The sequence below is a fragment of the Schistocerca gregaria genome, chromosome 8 (genome assembly GCF_023897955.1).
Source record: "Schistocerca gregaria isolate iqSchGreg1 chromosome 8, iqSchGreg1.2, whole genome shotgun sequence".
Taxonomy (NCBI): Eukaryota; Metazoa; Arthropoda; class Insecta; order Orthoptera; family Acrididae; genus Schistocerca; species Schistocerca gregaria.
Window position 1 is genome coordinate 232,018,683 of NC_064927.1, and position 16,440 is coordinate 232,035,122.

Genomic DNA, 16,440 nt, shown 5'->3' on the forward strand with positions numbered 1-16,440 from the left:
ACACTTGGTTTCGAATCATTTGTAGAAATGAACTGGTTTAAAATGCATCTGATTTTCTGTTGTGACTGTATCCTGACTTCTACTTTTAAGTAGGGTATAAATGTTTCTTATTCTTCAACAACTAAGATATCTCTTGTGAAGAACCCGTTGCCAACCAGTATCTCGTGCATCTTGTGTTGAAGATAAGAGTTTTAAATGCTAAAGCAGCTCGGAAAGTACTTTTGGAGCCGTGTAATTTCAGAGAAGAGATATAATATAAATGTCCTCATTATTTACTATCTCACGACCTGCAACGAAATGTCTGTATACACACGTTGTCAACCGAACGTCCCTTGGTCACTGCCTCCAGAATGAAGCTCCTCGCTATATTCCTATTATGCCTTCTGGGTTCAGCTGCAGCCTTGGCTTCCTCAGTCAGGCTGTGGAATAAAGCTGTTGGTCGCATCATTGGTGGGCCCTCGATCACCATAGAGTACTACCCTTGGCTACTGTCCCTCCATTACAGCGGTTCGTACATCTGCGGAGCGCCCATAACTTTACAGAAGCTCTTCTGGAAACGTTGCAGAACTAGCACTCTTGAAAGAAAGGATACAGCGGAGATATGGCTTAGCCACAGACTGGACGATGTTTCCAGAATGAGATTTTCATTTTGCAGCGGAGTGTGCGCTGATATGAAACTTCCTGGCAGATTAAAACTGTGTGCCAGAACGAGAATAGAACTCGGGACCTTTGCCTTTCGCGGGTAAGTGCTCTACCATCTGAGCTACCCAAGCACGACGAGAGGCCATGAGTCTGCTATGATGACGCTGCTGTCTTCATTGACGGTCACAGGGTCGGGTGAGCGGTTCTGCGCTCTGACGTGAGTAGCAGCGGCGGCTTATGGAATTTCCTGAGGCGTGTCTCCGCCGACGTCTCTTATTCACGGTTGCGTCTGTCAGCGACTGTCTTTAGCTTGTGGCGCCGTCATGACGTAACAGCTGTACTCTGGAACGTCACTTTTCGGACGACACCTCGAAAATTTCCCATAATGCTTGAATACAATATTAGCTGTGTGCTGCTTCACCGAGTCACATCGATTAAATACGTAAGCGTAAGACTGGAAAGCGATATGAAGTGGAAGGAGTAGGTGAGGTGAATCGTAGGAAAGACGGCCAGTCCGGTTTATTGAAAAAATTCTAAGGTATTGTAGTTCATCTGCATAGGAGACAAGGGACGTAAGATTTGTGCGTTCCATTCTTGAGAACTGTGCCCCAGAAGGTCGGAGTAAAGAAGCGATTGAAGCTATTGAAAGGCCTGTAGCAATATATGTTACCGTTAGCTCTGATGAACGCGGTAAAATAATGGAAAAGTTTGGTGAATTCAAATGGGCATCCCTGGATGGAGGACGGCGTTCTTTTCGTGTAACATTTAGAAAAAGTTTACAGAAGTGGTATCTGTGAGAGACTGCAGAATTGCTACCAACTTGCATCTCGCGTAAGAACTGCGAAGACGAGATAAGAGGAATCGAGCTCGTACGGAAGTTTACCGACAGTCGTTTTCCCTCACTTTTAGAGTACCCTCCACCACGCACCGTGTGGTCGCTTTCGATGAATGTATGTAGATGTACATTTAGATGTAGATTGTCGATACTGTTATCGACTGAGTTAAGCAGGTACAACCCACATCCCTCCTCACAGCCTGAATTTACTTTCATCTACGTTCCAGAGCTGTAGCCAGGGGTGTCATTTCCCCATACTGCGCACGTGAGCCAAGACCTGTTTATCCCTGTTCACCTGTAGTTCAATTGAAGAGAGAGTCCACCTTATTTGTGAGTACACAAACGTGCACTCGAGCCGTATGTGTTTCCTAACCCTAGGCAAATTGCGTGTAACATAGTGTGTACACAGGTACATTCGAAAATAATTTAGCAGGCTATATTGAACAAGGAGAATATCCATGTGGTTCATTACCTACAAATGACAGGTTACATGCAACTGTAAATACTAGGTGGTTGTAACTAAAGTGCAGCTACTCACAGGGAGCCGTGTGGGTTGTAATTACCGTATGGCACCGAAATTTAGTAGACGGTCTAATGCGTCAGTATGGAACTGCCTTACTCTGAGAAAAATTTCTTTCAGTTAGGTCCGGATATGCAGATATGGCGCTCTGTGTGCAACAAAGACGTATGTAAATTAAGAACCTCAAATTCGCATTGTGTCAGCAAACGTTGGTTGATATATTAAAAAATTAAAAACCCGAAAAAATCACCTAGTTTTAAGTGTTTACCAAGGTTTCGGTGTAGATAACTACACCTTCTTCATAACAACAATAAAACCCACAAGACCCTAAGAACACCTTTGTCAATGATTAAAAGAACACCATAGCTACACTTTTATAAACGAAAAAGAAAAGGAAAACACAAACAGTACATATGCACAAAGTCATTATACAGTCGTGTCCAAAAGTATCCGAACGACCTGAACTGCATTTCGCCTGATTCGCATACAACCCTCATAACGCAACTGTCTAGCAGGTCCTCTAATCGCTCCTCGGTACAGTTGTTGCAAATGGTTCCAACAAATCACCACTAGAAAACACTGCTGTTTATCGCAATAACTCAAGATGTAAAGAAATACCACGATACTACAAATATCAGGGAACGCCTTATCGCAGATAAGAGTGTCCTTAAGGCTTGTAAGCTCATATTTATTACAATAAATGACATACCTGAAAATGTTACCACTCTCATTATTGCGTCAGATAGGTAATGCATGTAGTAAGTTTGTCGTATTCATGATTTCCTCTTCAAAATTACATAACGTACTGATTATTTAACAGAAAACGACATTAAATTTTCAGATTTTCACTAGCCGCTAGTTGATGATATGTATGAACTTCAAATGACAAGACGAAGCGTCTCCTTCTGCATATGGATTCAACCCCATGTCATGCAGACTAAGCAAAGATTTCGTGACTGACGGAAACTAACAGTCATTCCTGACTAGGCATACAGAGAGTGATATACCTCGGTTTTAGACAGTATCAGTTAGCAAATATAAACTTTAAATTACATAACTTAAACATTTTTAACGGGCGCGAATTCCTACCCAGCATCTATTGGCCATGTGAACGAACTACGAGAGATGTAAAATATATCTTTGTCGCAAGTAATTTACTTGAAATGCCGTGAGGTAAAGCTTTGTGTTGGACAGGCATTCGAACCCAGAACCTAATGGGATTGTTATCGAAGCACAATCAAGTGTGACATATTTTCTCGGCAGTAGCAAGATGTTTTAACTGAAATGACGAGCCGAAACATTAATGTTTTCCTTCCCAGGACTCCAACCCGGCACCTATTGCTGTTATATTCTAGAAAAAACGAAAGTTAAACATGGGCTTGTTACACCAGCAGCGACATGTGAGCATGTTTGAACTAGAAAAAATATGACGAAGAGTTCAGTGTTGGCTGGTAATCATACCCCACACTTATCGTTGTTGGCTACACACAAAGAGACGTCAGCAACCGAATTTTTCTCCACCGGCAGCTCGGAATAACATTCTTGAACTTACAGTGATCTTGCAAATAGTTCTGTGTCTCACTGGGAGTCAAAAACGTCAGATATCGTTAGTGTTGACAACGAATGAAAATACATTAAAAATCAAAATTATTGTCCACCAGCAGATAGGTGTTCTCATGCTAGAGCTTGATAATATATAATGAAAACTTTAGTGCCAGGCCAGGATTCGAACCCATTCACGGGGAGAGTTTGAGGAATCTGCAGTTTTGAACAAACAACAAATAGTAGTGGAGCTGTATTTTCACGAAGGGATCAAATTCTGCGTTAAGGGCGATCTGAGTTACAGTCCCAGTTCCGAAACAATTTATCGACATACGGAAGCTCAAATAAAAATAGAATAAGTGTCCTGATACCCTACGTACCCTTTGTTTCGTCCCTAGAAGTAAATAACTAGTAAAGGAAAGGTTACTGGTGATTTTCTACATGTCGCCACTCCTGACTTTATCGTCGTTCAACCCAATGTCTACTTGGTACAGAAGGAATATCATGTTTAATGTCAATTTTAGACCAAAATGCTATTATACCTTCTTCACTTGGCGGAGCCAGAAGAGAATAGAATCTGTCTCTCCCTATCAAAAATCATCGGCAGAAGTCGTAATTGAAACCAGATCACGTGTATGTGAATCTACAAGGTATTCAACAGACCACCACATTCTCTTCTCTGTAGCTCATTTTCTATTATAAAGCCGTTGCGCCACACTGGATGAGCATTCTGACACACAGGCTCCCTGTAGTGGTTTGCAGCATGTTCAGTAAATTCATTTAATTGGTTGACCGAATCACCATGAACTAGCTGCCTCAGCTACCCAATGGATACATTCGACTCTGTTTTGTAATCACCGAAATAAAATCACGCAACTGCCACCTACACAGAACGGCCAACAAGCAGGATGCATAAATTTAAATAGGAAGTGTTCCTTTCCACTTGAGCTACTCTGTTGCGCTATCTGTTTATTGTAAACGTCGTGCAGTGCAAAAGAAAAGTTCTGACTGTCTGTCTCTCAGAAGTCTACATGCGGCCATATGCATTATCTCACAACATTGTAGAATGCGAAAGTTCTGGAGGAATTGTTGTTACCTTTAGGAGGTGATGTAGCTACGATTCAGCTAGTAGTGTAACGGTAAGTGTAGAGCGCCTTTGACAAAACGTCGCTAATTCAAATACATTCGCTGCTACACTTTTAAAACGCAATTCTGTTGTCTGCTGAAGTTATCAATCTAATGGAACTTTGAAGGTAATTCCCTTCACTTCTCAACCCAAAATAGTCGCATGTGGAAAAAGGGCCAACTATTGCGACATTTTGTTCTTTTCAGGTTTAATAGACGGCCAGGCAGCACATGCCTCTCGAAACTTTTGTATTATATATGGGGAGAGCGCATCGTGCCAAAATACGCCAGAGAAGTATTTTCTACATTACCTGTCGTGTGGTAATGGCATTTTATTCTTCTTCAAACCTTGTTTGACAGCTTTAACTCAGAACAAGTTTTCTACGTGCATGTAATCAATAAACTACCTGTGCATTGTCAGACTGTTATAAATAACATTAGAAAATTCGCATATATCGTTGATGATTAATTACTCTCTCATGTGTACTATTGTTTAAACAAGACTAAAAGAAACCCTACGAAAATTGTGCACTGTATTATAGGAAATGAAATAAAACTACCCCCGATAACCTTACGACGAAAGTCTGTTTTAATAAAGCCTGAATATATGTATACAAGTGTGCCTCTATCGCACCGAATTAGGAAAATACAATTCACTTAGATTTCTATTGGGTCTGTGTTTAATTGGTATACTGTGTCATGCTCAAGAGCTATGCAAATGTAGCATTTCATAAAGATATGTATTCCCAAAATTAGCTTGTCACCTGCTGTGCAGCATTGTAAGTTTTTCACCATGGCACTATGAGCCGAAAGTATTTTCTTGTGTTTTCCTTATCGATGTTTGATCTGAATGCTTGTAGCTCTTTCACAGAAGGAATAAAAACGTGACACTCAGCGAGACTGAAACCGCAAACCTGAGCAGACACTTCTTTACATGTCAGCATGTTAGCACAGTGCTAGCGAAGATTGACGTTTCTGGTATTCCTATTACGAGGCCAATAGTCACTAGAACTCGTAAATCGCTGTTTAAAGGTCAAGATTAGTTGCGATTTCCACGTGCAACGACTTTCCTGGGCTGAAAACCGTAAATTTACAATGTTTTGTAACATGTCAAGCGATAATAACTCAGATTATTCAATGGAAATGACAGGAAAAAATCAAGTGAACTTTGAGACTTAATTCCGTTCACACCAGAAAGTAACTCGTCGATCACATAGTTGCCAAACATACCTTGCCTTGTTGTCAAATCTCAGTTACAATACCAGGAGGAAGAAGACGAATCGATGTGTTTCTACAGCGGGCTATGAAGTGACCGTAGCTGACGTCTCAAAGACACGGCTGCTACGGCCTAGAATACGTAATGTGTCTGATTCACATGTCTGTAACTGGGTTTAGAGACTGGAGCGAAGTTACTAGTAATACTCAGAACTTACTCTAAACTAAGCATCTTAAGTCAGTAACTCTCTTAGCTGTTTTTATATTTCTGTCGTAAGTGTACTCAAAAATAAGGAACTCATTCATGGACGTTTTCGTGCATGGACGATAGTTGAGCACAACAAACAAATAAATATAAAAATTAGTGTTTGTGTGTGTGTGCGTGCGTGTGTGTGTTAGTGTGTGTGTGTGTGTGTGTGTGTGTGTGTGTGTGTGTGTGAGGGGGAGAGAGTGAGAGAGAGAGAGAGAGAGAGAGAGAGAGAGAGAGAGAGAGAGCGAGAGAGAGAAATAAAAAACAATGGAAAAGAGAGTAAATAATTGTTGTCAAGAAATAGCATCATGGTATGTAAAGTATTCTTTAATTAAAATGACACGTTCCACATCCTTACGAAATGTCGTATTCATGATCAATGGAACAAATATTAATCGTATCAAATGTAAACTAATCTAATCATATTGCTGAGTAGCCATGAAGAGTCATGAATAACCGAAATTTTCGCCAATATCAGTAACCAAATCTAAACTTAAAAATAAAAGACCACAGTTTTTGTAATAAACCGGGACACCTATAAAGACCCTTCCGTCTCTGTTTACAAACCACGAAAGATGTCTGATATGCCTCCATTCTGAAGTAACAAAGCGTGTATGCCTTTAAAGATGAAGCCCATGATGTGAAGTTCTGTGACGGAGATACAACTCAACAGGTAATCGGTTTGTTAATTAAGTAAAATCAAATGTTATGCATCGGTTTTTCTTACCAGCTGCTAGGTGTGTGAATCTAAAACAAGGATACAAATTTTTGGGCCTGAGGGACAATCGAACCGTACACTTATCATCTCTCTTTATTATCCACGAATATAGCTTACGTATAATAGGTTACTCACCAACAGTAAGATGTGTGCGTGTTTGACCAGAAATAACGACACCAATTGCGAATGTTGGCAACACATCACCAGACATTAAAAATGCTTGTTAATTTTCACTATCATGCCGGTGTGCACGTGATAAGGCTTGATATGAAATTATGAACTTTTTTGTACTGGATCAGTATTGAGACCCACATACGTACCTTTGGAGGAGACCTAGAGTAGACTGCAGTCTTGCGAAAAGGAACGAAATGACTGAACTGTACTGTTCCGAGAGATTCAGATGCTCAAGAGAGGTGATACAAATTCAAATCACAGTCCAACACCAAATTTTTCAACGTCTGTAGTTCAATCAAGTACAAGTAAAATAAGAGCCCTGTTCCTTTAAATGGCTATCCGTTCATAAAATAAAATAAAATTTTGTAATGTAAGTAAGTTTACTGGCGACAGTATTTCTGTTTACCATGACTTCAGCCTATGTAATTTCCCAATGTAAACTATCTCCGCCTAGTCGGTAATGACGAAACCAGATGTTTAATGCGGATTATGAATTATAACGTGTTTCCCTTGAGATTACCAGAGACAAAAAAAAAAATTGTTTGTGGCTCTTAAAAGTAAATGTGTGAACCCACGCATTGCACCTGTGATAGTGCGTTCCACCAGAGCATTTTGGCCGTATTTCCCAGCCGCAGGAGTGTGCTGTAACGGATCATATACTTAGCTTACAAAATTAGTCAGGGTGGAATATATTTCCGAGTCTGTGAAATGGTTAAGTAGAAGCAAGCTTCTGACGCGGAGATTACGCTATTCTCATGTCAGCAGGATGTAAAGACTCTTCTAGGCATCATAGCTCCGATGTGATGCCATTTTGAAATTTTCAGTAATTCAGCAAATATTTCTTAGTTTTACGAAATCCACTGTGAAGTTACCGAATAATTCGATTATTACCGTCATTATTACTATCACTTTCTTCATACCGCTGCTGGAACACATGTGCTTGAACAACATTTAATGCCTTTTGGTCATTATAGAAGTAGTTTGCTCAAGAACAGGTTAATTTCATGTTAATGTCAAACATCAGCAATTACTCGTAGATCACATTAAAACTGAAGTAATTGGTGGAAAGGTCACTTATAACAAAAACGCGCTATCTTTCTTCATTTACTTGCACCTAGAAATGGCTGTCGAAAATTGCCAAACCAAAAGCCAGGCGGTCTTACTGCCTTCCGATATACGTCGCAGTCAGTTCATCCATATGATTTGGTCGACGTGACCTGTTTCAGCTTCTCTATGACAGAGAATGTTTTAGAAAATCCTTTGTTTTCCTTTGCAATAAACAGAAAGATCTTCATTCTAAGCTATCCAAGTTCAAAATTTTCGCAATATTAGTTTAAAGTTAATATTCGCTTCTGTAATGTGGGGAAGAATTTCACAGTTGCAAAACCCGCATCCGACCCATTGACCTTACACTTAGTCGCTGACCATAAATTCTAGCTCAGAGTGACATTATTTTAAGTTACCTAATGTAGCGAAGACTGTTTGCCAGTGCTCTTTCTCACCGGAAAGTACGCAATTAACCCATTGGCCTCTATAAGTACACTGTAACAGTAATGTATGTGTGTGCAATGCATACGGATTGTATAATTTAGTGGTGCTCTCTCTTCCACTTCTGTATACATTATGCCTGATCTAAACGGGCCCTTTATCATTACAGGCCCTGGGCAGTGCAACATCATAATGCGCTTTTGCTGACATCCTCACTGTTCGTTTTACCTGATTTTGTTATCATTTAAATAAAACAACAGGACCTTCCCGTGTACGTTTTTTCTCATAAGACGCATAATGGCAATGTAGATTGAGGCATCAAAGAGAGACCATATATGTTGTTTAATTTTTCTCCTTTTCTGTTTATGCAAACTTGAAGGCATTACACTCAATTCAGTTCTCTTTACTTAGGTGCAGGGTCGCGCAAGTGCCAACGCAGGCACAAACAAGAGATCCTTAATTTTAATGCGAAGCAGAAGCCACAGTGGTTGCTACATGGTCGCAAAGTGATAAATAGCAAGACTGCGAGTACGAAGGTCTCGGCTTCGATCCCTAGTCAGTCCCAAGAACTTATCTCGCATTTTACACTAATTTCCCCTCGGGCAGTGTGGAAAATGCCGAGTTGCACTGTAGTCCGAAAACCACGTTAAACTGTATGTTCCCCTATTAACCAACTAGGCACGTCAATTAAAAGGTCGGTGAAAAGCAACAGCATACAACCTCCAACATCACCGTATCTATTAAAGCACTGTGGTGTTCAAACCAATCTTCCAACTGATGACTTCTTTACTTTACTATGGGTTCCAAATTTAATGAACTTCAGGTTATTAACATTTCTGTGTTTTCATGCAGTAGCTTTGATACTAGTAAACGTAAGTAACCGACCGAGCACTGTCACCGTTCGAGTTGCCAAGGTGGTAGACGACGATGCTTTCGACCCCAGTTACAATCTTGTTCATGTCTATGTTTCAGTTGAATATCCCTTTGTACCTTTCTGTGTATTTGAAGATATGCTTTTATACACTTCGTACGCATCCACATTGATATATGATAGAGTTGTATTTAGCAACATGAATCAGATATGTTTTTCTAGCAATATATCAGACAATACGTCAGTGCAGTGGGATTTCGTTTGTGTGTTGTGCATGGTGCAAGAAATATTTGTCTTTTGCTTATTTCTGTGATAGGTTTGATCCCAATGAATGTGCGCAAGCTCACGAATAGACTATAAATAATTGAAATTACGCAATAATACACATTCAAGGAGTATTTTTGCATTATATAACCCGACTAAAATAACTGTAAATAGATTATATGCCTACTTGCTTGCGCACTCTTGCGGCTTGAAAATATTGCCACAATGGTCTTGAGGAACGAATTATCACAGGTGCAATGCATGGGTTCATTTACTTTTAAGAGGCACAAACAGATTTACTTTACCTCTGGTAACCTCAAGGGAAAGAGATTATAATTCATGATCCGCATTAAACATCACGTTCCCTCATTACCAACTAGGCGTAGATAGTTTACATTGCGAAATTACATAGGCTGAAGTCATGATAAACAGAAATACTGTCCCCAGTAAACATACATACATTACAAAATTTTATTTTATTTTATGAACGGATAGCCATTTAAAGGAACAGGGCTCTTATTTTACTTGTACTTGATTGAACTACAGACGTTGCAAAATGTGGTGCTGGACTGTGATTTGAACTCGTATCTCCTCTCTTGAGGTTCTGAATCTCTCGGAAAAATATAGTTCAGTCATATTGTTACTTTTCCCAAGACTGCGGTCTTTGCTAGGTTTTCTCCAAAGGTAAGTATGTAGGTCTGCATCCTGATCCAGTACAAAAATATTCATAATTTCATTTCTAGCCTTATTATGTGCACACAGGCCTGATAGCGAATGTTAAATGCAATGTCTGTTCATGTGTTGCCAAAATTCGATATAGGTGTCGTTATTTCTTGTCAAACACGCACACATCTTACTGTTGGTGAGTGACCAATTGGTACGTAAGCTATATTCGTGGATAATAAAGCAGGGCGGTAGGTGTACGGTTCGATTGTCGCTCAAGCCCAAAAATTTGTATCCTTATTTTAGAGTCAAATACCTAGCAGCTGGTAAGAAAAACCGATACATAACATTTGATTTTACTTAGCTAACAATCCGATTACCTGTTTGGATTCGTATCTCCGTCCCAGAACTTCACATCATGCACTTCATCTTTAAAAGTTACTTCTGAATGGAAGTATATCAGACATCTTTCGTGGTTAGTTAACAGAGACGGATGGGTCTTGATAGGAGTCCAGGTTTATTACAAAAACTGTGGTCTTTTACTTTGAAGTTTAGATTTTGTTACTGATATTGGCGAAAATTTCGTTAATTCATGACTCTTCATGGCTAGTCAGCAACGTGATTAGATTAGCTTAGCTTTGATTCGATTAATATTTGTTCCATGGATCATGAATACGACATTTCGTAAGGATGTGGAACGTGACATTTTAATGAAAGATTTCTTTACATACCACGATGCGATTTCTTTACAACAATAGATGCTGGGTAGGAATTCGCGTCCCTTAAAAATGTTTAAGTTATGTAATTTAAAGTTGATATTTGCTAACTGATACTGTCTAAAATCGAGGTATATCACTCTCTGTATGCCTAGTCAGGAATTACTGTTAGTTTCCGTCACTCACGAAATCTTTGCTTAGTCTGCATGACATGGGTTTGAATCCATATGCAGAAGGAGACGCTTCGTCGTGTCATTTGAAGTTCATACATATTATCAACTAGCGGCTAGCGAAAATCTGAAATTTTTAATGTCATTTTTTGTTAAATAATAAGTACGTTATGTTACTTTGAAGAGGAAATCATGAATACGACAAACTTACTACATGCATTACCTATCTGACGCAATAATGAGAGTTGTAACATTTCAAGTATGTCATTTATTGTAATAAATATGAGCTTAGAGGCCTTAAGGACAGTCTTATCTGTGATAAGGCGTTCCCTGATATTTGTAGTATCGTGGTATTTCTTTACATCTTGAGTTATTGCGATACAGAGCAGTGTTTTCTAGTGGTGATTTGTTGGAACCATTTTCAATAACTGTACCGAGGAGCGATTAGAGGACCTGCTAGACAGTTGCGTTATGAGGATTGTATGCGAATCAGGCGAAATGCAATTCAGGTCGTTCGGATACTTTTGAGCACGTTTGTACATATTGAATCCGGGACCGCATGCTCGGCACACAAGAACGCTACCGATAGACCGTGATCTACGGACGCTATTACATAATAACCCCTAAATAGTTAGACAGTGTGACATGCTGAAGATTTTCACCACCAGTTTCGTGCTGAAGAAAATATGATGTGATTTGCTCAACACGTACAGCATTTACCTTTTGTTTGATTAACGCAACCTAACATCCACTGATATCTTCTAATTACTATAAAATACGTACTCCTTTCCTCGAATATTTCGTTGAGAACATTTTTACTTCTTATCAGCCTGGGTATTTCGTCCGTGTACTTCTATAATACTACAACTCAAACCGTTCGATTTTCTACCTCTTCGATTTTTCCACCATCCATCATTTACTTCCCCACAATTCTGTACTCCTGACATGCCTCCTAAACATTTGCTGCCTTGTCATATTAAAGCCTATGTATGGCACTGGCGTTTCTTATGAGAAGTGCTGCCTTCTCCTGAGATACGCTGCCGCTTAATCTTCCTTTCCTTCTCCGGTATGCGTATTTTTGCTTCCAAAGCTGCAGAATTGCTTCGCTTTGTTGTATCCATTTTCTGTTGTATATTTGTAACTAATCTCATCTGTCTTGCAACTATTCATTCTATGCTCGTTAGACTTTTCATTATTAGACCATTATAGAATTTGTCTCGGGTATGGATGTGGTTTATGCACTTAGGTTAGTTAGGTTTACCTAGTTCTATGTCTAGGGGATTGATGACCTCAGATGTTAAGGCCCATAGTGCTCAGAGCCATTTCAACCATTTGCATCGTTCTGGAATACTTCTGCAAATGGTTCAAATGGCTCTGACCACTATGGTACTTAACTTCTGAGGTCATGAGTCCCCTAGAACTTAGACCTACTTAAACCGAACTAACCTAAGGACATCACACACATCCATGCCCGAGGCAGGATTCGAACCTGCGACCGTAGCTGTTGCGCGGTTCCTGACTGTAGCGCCTAGAACCGCTCGGCCACTCCGGCCGGCTAAAACTTCTGCACTTACACACGGGACAGAAAGACAACAGCGTATCTTTCCAGTGATGCCCTTTCAGCCCTAAATTTAACCCCAATACTGAAACTTCCTTCAGAGGAAAGCTCTACCATTCTTGACACACGCTAGAAAATCGTTTCCTACCGACTTCCGTGTCAGCCACTAGCCGAGAGCATGCACTGGCTACAGTATAATTGGGCTTGTTGGGCTCCTGGCCATTGCGGTGATAATATACCTGCAACAGCTACTACTCGGTGAAGCAGCTACATACGTGGCACAAAAACCCTGAGTGGACCCAGTTCTAGTACTCTCATTAAGGAAAAATCCCTGAACGTACCAGGAATCGAACTAGGAGCCTCTGAACGGCAGTCATCTACATTCCCCACTCCACTACGGATTCTAGCACTTCCTATAAAGCTTGTTCGAAATACTGCCCGAACACCAGAGAAAAATGACTGCATTCCTGCGTCATGCCCTTTTTAATCCGAGCATCAATCTGTGGGCCATCCATTCTTATCCCTCCAACTTGGTGCTTCTACACACTGTACATTACCACTCCTTTTTTACCGTGTATATAAATTTTATATATGATTTCAATCTCGCATCACTTTTAGAATATACATCTATTGTACAGTAAATGAACAAATTTGTCAGCAACTTTAATGTTATAATACAGATAGCAGAAAACATAATAACAGTTTCTTCGTCCATGTCTGAACTGAACACATAATACAATCGACCATCGACTTCCGTTACTCCTGAAGGTTACTTCGTGTTTATATGGCCATGACATCATCATCATCAGATAGAGTTAGCGGTGTTAACATCTCGGACTGCGTTTGTGGCAAAAAGATGTGCCGTGTTTCTGTCAGAAGCCGATGAGAACAGAGTGATTATTTGTGAGATGACAGTTTTACGCAATTATTATTTTAACATATTCTAATTCAATAAACGAAGACGAAATATTTACGCTTTATAAACAAAAAGAAATGTGATGAGAAATCATTATCTACAATGAGTTGAATGTGCCTAACTTATGTAACATATACATCAATCTGATCCCCAATATTCTTAGGAATATATCGGGAAAAATAGTACTGTTTCTAAGGTACTGCTGCTTGTTTAGTATTTATGAGATAGTTTTACATTTGATTCTGTTTCCTTTTTCTCCAAAGTTTACACGTTCTTTAAGGTTTATAGAAATTTTACGTTATTCTAGCTGCTCTCACGTTCTGTGTGGATGCTATATAATGTTTTAATATTCCTGTGTGTGCCATTGATCAGAGACGCTGATACTGATGTATTTGGTACGTTGCATCTGAGGACTTACGTTGTCTGATATTTGTAGTGAAGTTCCACCAAGTTTGGTTTTTTGTATTCAACAGGAAATTTATGAAAGACAGCTCCGTTCATTTCAGGACTTGAATGGATGCACTGGGGAGAAATATGAAATACCCAAGCATCAATTTAAATATATTGAAAACATGCCGATATAGACATTACACTATAGAAATTAATGACATCTCCAGTTTCAAAACAGAAATAATTACCGGTCTACAACTGCTGAAATAAGCCTGATTTTGTTTTGTACACAGACATAATAGCAGACATAAGTCACTTCTTATAATCCAAAGGGTTCTCTTCGTCTGAAGTCCCTAGGTAAGACTACATAACTAAATTTCTTCCTGTAAGGAATCATTAATATAAATAATTTTTTGACGCCAATAAATTCATCTGATAATTAACTGACACTATGGTTGTAATTAATCAGTACACTTCTGTTACTATTCCGGTTATCTGAATTATAATAGAAAAATTTGTTTAATTGTTTAAGTATATGTAATAAGCGAAAATATTAAGACTTGGTGTGAACAGGTTAAGTGGCTAAATAGAAAGTAATCATGTGGGACACACAGAGTGGATAGGACTGTGTGAGAATTTTCGGCTTAACTTTTTTCTAATTTTTTGACATATTGCCAACGAGTTAAGGCTCCTCAGATGGTTTCAATCTGTTGTGGTTTTCATTATTCAACTCTAAGCATAACTGTTCGACTGAGATTACCCTGGAATAATTTCTACGTTGCATGCTGTCCCTTTCTGGTGTGCAGGTGTCTGGATCGTTGCTTGGGACGTGTGCACGGCCCGTAGGTCTGTCTCCTGACGGGTTCGGCCGCGAAGAGGGCCTCAATGGGGTGACAGGTCCACCAGTGGCCCGGAAGCCGTGAACCTGCGCAAGGTGGACACCAGCGTCTTGGAGCGCCGCACCTGCCAGGACGTGTTCGCCGGCTTCAACGCGGTCACAGAGAGGATGGTGTGTGCCGAGGAGGCCGGCAAGGGCGCCTGCAGGGGCGACTACGGCGGCCCGCTGGACAGCGGCGCCACGCAGGTGCGCATCGCCTCGTGGTCAGCCTCGCCCTGCGAAGCCACGCCCGCCGTCTTCACCAGCGTGGGCCACCTGCGCTCCTGGGTCAGCGCCACCGCTGGTGTCTAGCGATAGAGCTCCCACACGGCTGCACCGATGTAGCCACTCAAACGCAGTACCACATGTGATGGAATTTTCTTCGGTTGCTGTTTTCTCATTCGTTAACTCGTCTATATTAAACGATATACGCAAATGTATGCTTCAAATATTCTACATGTATTCCGCCGTATGAGAGCTTTGCTTAGATACTACAGTCACTGGCCAAATTAATATCACTACTTACAGAAATTAAGCAAACGACTGATAATTCTTTAAATAAATATTTTCATCTACATGTGCATCTACATGGATACTCTGCAAATCACATTTAAGTGCCTGGCAGAGGGTTCATCGTACCACAACCACAATTCTCTATTATTCCAATCTCGTATAGCGCGGAATGAATGAACACCTATATCTTTCCGTACGAGCTATGATTTCCCTTATTTTATCATGGTAACCGTTTATCCCTATGCAAGTCGGTGCCAACGAAATACACTCCTGGAAATGGAAAAAAAAAACACATTGACACCGGTGTGTCAGACCCACCATACTTCCTCCGGACACTGCGTGAGGGCTGTACAAGCAATGATCACACGCACGGCACAGCGGACACACCAGGAACCGCGGTGTTGGCCGTCGAATGGCGCTAGCTACGCAACATTTGTGCACCGCCGCCGTCAGTGTCAGCCAGTTTGCCGTGGCATACGGAGCTCCATCGCAGTCTTTAACACTGGTGGCATGCCGCGACAGCGTGGACGTGAACCGTATGTGCAGTTGACGGACTTTCAGCAAGGGCGTATAGTGGGAATGCGGGAGGCCGGGTGGATGTACAGCCGAATTGCTCAACACGTTGGGCGTGAGGTCTCCACAGTACATCGATGTTGTCGCCAGTGGTCGGCGGAAGGTGCACGTGCCCGTCGACCTGGGACCGGACCGAAACGACGCACGGATGCACGCCAAGACCGTAGGATCCTACACAGTGCCGTAGGGGACCGCACCGCCACTTCCCAGCAAATTAGGGACACTGTTGCTCCTGGGGTATCGGCGAGGACCATTCGCAACCGTCTCCATGAAGCTGGGCTACGGTCCCGCACACCGTTAGGCCGTCTTCCGCTCACGCCCCAACATCGTGCAGCCCGCCTCCAGTGGTGTCGCGACAGGCGTGAATGGAGGGACGAATGGAGACGTATCGTCTTCAGCAGTGAGAGTCGCTTCTGCCTT

General features: G+C 41.0%; 1 protein-coding gene across 1 annotated transcript; it reads left to right on the forward strand.

Moving 5' to 3' along the window:
* Positions 1-800: 800 nt before the first annotated feature.
* LOC126285126 (trypsin alpha-3-like) lies at positions 801-15,246 on the forward strand. The gene is made up of 2 exons (XM_049984448.1): positions 801-859; positions 14,955-15,246. Exons 1-2 carry the CDS (start codon positions 801-803, stop codon positions 15,244-15,246), a joined length of 351 nt encoding a protein of 116 aa, XP_049840405.1.
* The last annotated feature ends 1,194 nt before the right edge of the window (positions 15,247-16,440 follow it).